The sequence below is a fragment of the Centroberyx affinis genome, unplaced genomic scaffold, assembly GCF_046629955.1.
Source record: "Centroberyx affinis isolate AG114_WGS23_722 - 3 ecotype Tasmania unplaced genomic scaffold, CSIRO-AGI_Caff_v1 ptg006954l_1, whole genome shotgun sequence".
NCBI lineage: Eukaryota > Metazoa > Chordata > Actinopteri > Beryciformes > Berycidae > Centroberyx > Centroberyx affinis.
In genome coordinates this window covers 37,501-42,500 of record NW_027283520.1, presented here as the reverse complement: position 1 = coordinate 42,500, position 5,000 = coordinate 37,501, and the positions used below count along the sequence as shown (strand labels likewise).

The 5,000-nt window shown below is 41.4% G+C and overlaps 1 protein-coding gene across 1 annotated transcript in view; it reads right to left on the bottom strand.

Moving 5' to 3' along the window:
* LOC139639207 (nesprin-2) overlaps nucleotides 1-5,000 on the bottom strand; it is a gene marked incomplete at both ends in the record, with an annotated part of 8,236 nt that overhangs the window by 365 nt on the left and 2,871 nt on the right. Inside the window, 2 exons of the mRNA XM_071513291.1 lie at nucleotides 1-79; nucleotides 4,224-4,359. The exon at nucleotides 1-79 is cut by the window's left edge and continues 92 nt beyond it. Of these exons, the coding sequence (XP_071369392.1) occupies nucleotides 1-79; nucleotides 4,224-4,359 (215 nt within the window). The remainder of the gene's footprint in view (nucleotides 80-4,223; nucleotides 4,360-5,000) is intronic.

Here is a 5,000-nt window from a genome sequence, read left to right as displayed (position 1 = left end):
TCATGGGTAGGGGGGGAGGGGGAGGGAGGCGGAGGGAGGAGGAGCCAGGGGGAGGGCGGCTTCCCCAGTTGGTTGAATCCTGGAGGAAAGATGGAGATAGAGAGTGGTGTGTGGATTAGAGCAGATTCTGTGTCATGGAGAGCGTGATTTGCTTCTGTGTTTTGACGTATTTCCAAATGAAACAGAGAGTTAGGGCGGGAAGCGTCAGTGGGAGGGGCTTATTTGAATATTAATGAGATATGGAGGAAGTGGTTGTGGAGGAATATTCTCCGCCTCCGTCGCCCGTCTGGGAAAAGAGTTTTATGTGAAGCAGCCATGTTGCAGCTGAACTGAGCTGCATGCTGGGAAAAAAAACAGCCGGGGAGTGGAGGGAATAATTCCAACGGTTATCCAAATTTCATTGGATGAGTGCAGGATGAGTCATCAACAGAAATTTGTTGTTTACCGGAAAGAGACGCTCTGTTCATTTTGATGTAAAATTTCTAGAAATCAATTTTTTTTGTCATTTTGTCACAAGTCCAGCAACATCGGCAAAAAGGTAAAAGAAATTATTTTTCATTTCATGGGTTCTTTCATGCATCAGAGCTGCACAGCTGCAGATCCTGGACTAATCTCACCAATTATCAAGTCCCATATGTTAAAGCTCCATATCCTCCACTGTCCAGAGTTTTATTTTGTGTCTTTCTGTCCATTCAAAGCTGTGTGTGTGGTGTCATGAACCAAAAACACTCTCAATCCATTTCTACATTTCCCAGCATCTCTCTGAGCCTTACCAAGAACAGGCCGTTTCTGTCGCCGTGTCTTTAAGGCTCATTAATATTAACGACCCCCTCCGTTCTGATTGGCTAACCGTTTCCAGAGTGAAACGTGAGATGCCGCGGCCCGGCAGCTACAGGTAGGGAAAACTCTCCGGTTAATAAACAATGACAACCGCTCAACCGCTTTGAAAAAAACACTTTGTTAGTCTATTATTTCTTACAGAAATGATAATGAGCGAACCTTTGTGACATCACAAAGTTACGGAAGTCCAAACGGCTCGTTTAGAGGCTCGCTTTTCTAATATGGATTGTGTGGATTTAGTTTTGATACTTTCACCATGTTTAGATAGACCATCCAACTCCTTTATCATCACAGAGGAGAGGGGAGTCCTGCTTTACATGATGTGGACCTTTAAAGAATTGCACTTACTCCAGTTTTGCTGAGGTTCAAAGCATTAGCAGCACAAAGTGAGGCTCCTTCTCTCAATGAATGGCAGAGGAACAGACCAGAGTGACTGTGATATTATTAGGAAAGTGTATCACTCATACTTTCATAATTACTAGACTGTCAGTCGTTCTCCGGAAAATTGGCACTTCAGTTTTATTTTATGATCATTGTTATTTTACTCAGTGCATGACTCAGATTACAGAACCACTTTTGTTCTTCAGTGTGCTCGTGCTGTCAGAATCTCAAAATCTTTCTTTGTCTTTTGTAAAGGGGAACAATTTATTTTTGTCATACTTTTTTGTTGTGCCAGTTTCTTTCAATTAAAAACAGCACATCAAATATCCATAACACTCTACACTGACTCTTCAAAGCACATTAAAGATAAAACACAATTACATCCAAATGGTTTCCTTAGTTTTAATTAATGTCAAAATGTGAATAATTGTAAGTTTATAACTATGCCAATGATCCAGACCTTCATTATTGAGCCAGTTTCTCAGACTGGAGTTCAAAGTCTAACTGAACTCCACTGATGCAGAGGATCCAGCCTGTTAAAGTGTTTTCATTGTGTCAGCCAAAGACTTCAGGCTGCGTTCACATCACTTCACACACACAACACTTCAGCATTTTCCTCATGCTTATATTCTTATATTTATGTTGCTGATGTTACCTTTGTTCTCATGTTTTATGCCTGTGTTTTTTGTCTTTCAGTGTAAAGCACATTGAGTTTACTTGTAATGAAATGCACTTTCATTTTTTTTAAAATTGCCATTGCCAAATAAATTGCCATTGGAATTGTTTAGAATCAGATTTCAGTAACATTTCAAGCTATTGCATTCAATTTGAAATTATGCCTTACAAATTAAATTTCTGGATTAATTCATTCAACAGCGGTTCAATATGAGCACCACAAATTCAAAAACATGCAATTCAAATACAATCTCTGCTGGCTCAAATCTGATTCCATAAAAGTTGTGTCATTTGGTTGATTTTTGTGCTGCCATTTTGTAAGAGAAAGTTTACTTTCAAATGTTGATCTCCTTTTGGAGCCAAACTCTTAGTTTAATAAGGTGTTTAATAGGTAAACTGATATACAATATTTTGGTGTGTATGGGTGATATACAGTGGCTATGAAAAGTATTCTCCCTCTTGGACTTTTTTCATATTTTCTGGAATCACTGTGGATTTATTTAGGCTTTTCTGCCACTGATCGACAGAAGAAAATTTTATAATGTCAAAGTGAAAACAAATTTCTAGCAACCGATCTAAATGAATTATGAACATAATACAAAACATGACAGATTCCATAAGTATGAAGTATGTCCCTGTTGAGGCAGCCGGTCTCTCTCAGCTCTGCACATCTGGACGCTGCGACTTCTGCCCATTCTTCTTTGAGAAATCGCTCCAGCTCTGTCGGGACGGACCGGACCGAGAGCCAGCAGACAGACCCCCCCCCCCCCCCCCGGCCGGACCGGAGTCGGGACTCTGACCGGGACGCTCCGGACTCTTTTGTCTTGAACGCTGTGGCCCTGTGTGGCGCCGGCTCTGTGTTGCTGAATCAGTTCTCTTGCAGACTGCAGCAGGTTTTCCTCCAGGATTTCGGTCTGTCCCTCTGTCTCCAGCAGCCGTCCCACAGCAGGAGGCTCCGCTGTCGGGACGGTGCGTTCACGGTCACGTGTGGCGGTACGATTGTGCAACGCAGCTACCAGTTCATATGAATATTTGAAGGAGTTTTATGAACAAATCAGTACAGATTCCAACGGAAAAAAATGTCACATTTTTATGCAAATTGTGCCCGTCGGAAGCATATGAATCTATTTTATGTTTTTGAAGTGCTGCATAATTTGGTTCATGCAGGCTAAATAACATTTCCATTGCATCTACAGTATACCTTTACTGCACCTCTTTTTTTTCACTTTCTGCATAATATGACACATTGTTTAAGTGGTAAAACATATACTCACATTGTGTTTTCTTGGCTTTTAAAAGTAATCTCTGTCTGTGATTCTATAGCAGTATACAATAATTCATTTAGTTTGGGAAGTGGGCAGTGGCAATGACTGGGGGCTGGGGATGGATGGGTAGGAGGAGGTTCTATTGAAAAAGAATAGCTTGGAGCAGCTCATTTAAAAAAAAAACGGAAGAAATGAAGGTGAACTAGATCATTTTTTGGGACTGTGAGCTTAGTTCAAAATTCAAAATTGTGAACTACAAACGTGATCTAGTTAATTTTAATCTGTGAACTGAACTTTGAGCTAGCTCTTGTGTCTGTGGGTTTGCTGCAGATGTGGGACACAGCTGTGAGGTGTATTCAACCTCAAGTCTTTTGAAACAGCTGAACTGCACAGGTGATCTCCGATCAGCTGATTATGTGACTGAGAGCTGATTTAGCTGCTTCAGAGGAAACAGAGTTGATACTTCTGGAATCTACTCTGTTTTATATTGGTAATTAATTTAGATCAATTTGTAGAAATTCAAGTATTTTGAGTATTTTTCTGTTGATCAGTGGCAAAAAAAAAGCCTAATTAAATCCACTGTGACTGCATGTTGTGAAACAGTAAAATTAAAAAAGGCCAAGTCCCTTTGACTTTTAATAATTTTACTGTATAATACATACAGTAATTGTGTGTTTATGTGCTATCAGACAACATATTTCCTACTTGGAAACTTCACATGAACGTCCTCCAAAGACAAAATTTTGCTACCCAAGTTTCCCAGTTATGACGCAACGGTGACCTTTAACCTTCTCAAAAAATACCAAAAAAAATCTAACTTTATATCAGTCAACAGAAACAAAACACAAACACATGGAGTGAGTAGTAAGCCAGACTGACCTAACGTCTGTTTGAATATAACTGGTTAAATTAGCTTGTTAAGTTGCAGGTTTATTGTTCATCTTCCAGATTTGATTTTCCGACAGAATAACGCATGAATGCAACCCAGATGTCAGACTTCCCCAGCAGCACGTGAACGCACCATAAGAGACTCTGTTATATATATCTGACATGTTGGTTTACCGAGTTCCCGGGCGGGGTGAGGGGGTGCAGGGAGGTCCAGGTGGGGTTTATCAAGCGCTCCCTCGTCTTCTAGAAGAGTCTCAGAGGGACAACCTGAGTCTGGAGCCTGAGACAGAATACAGTCATCCTCAAATACCTGGAGGAGGAGAGGAGAGGAGGAGAGGGGGAGGAGGAGAGGAGAGGGGAAAGGAGAGAGAGGAGGAAGAGAGAGGAGGAGGAAAGGAGAGGAAGAGAGGAGAGGAGAGAGGGAGAGGAGGGGGAGAGGAGAGGAGAGGAGAGGAGAGGAGGAGAGGAGGAGGAGAGGAGAGGGGGAGGAGGAGAGGAGAGAGGAGAGGAGGAGGAGAGGACAGGAGGAGAGGAAGAGAGAGGGGAGGAGAGGAGAGGAGAATGAAAGTGAGAGAGGAAAAGTGAGAGAATTTGATATTAGTTACGATATAAGTTACTATACTATAGTGTGTGTATATATGTATAACTAAGTGTGTGTGTTTCTGTGTATGTGTCTGTGTGTATGTGTGTGTATAATGACATGTGTGTGTGCTTTTTGTATATATAAATGTGTGTGTCTAACTATATGTGTATGTATGTGTGTATAACTGTGTGTGCATGTATCACTGTGTGTATGTGTGTATGTGTGTGTGTGTACAAAGGCAACAGGTAGGTGTGTGTTAGCTGTGCAACTACATGCACGTCTTGCTGTCTCTCTCCCTTCCTCATTTTTGATTGATATTTTGGATCTGTGTGTTTCCCTGCCTCTCTCTCTCTGTGTGTGTGTGTGTG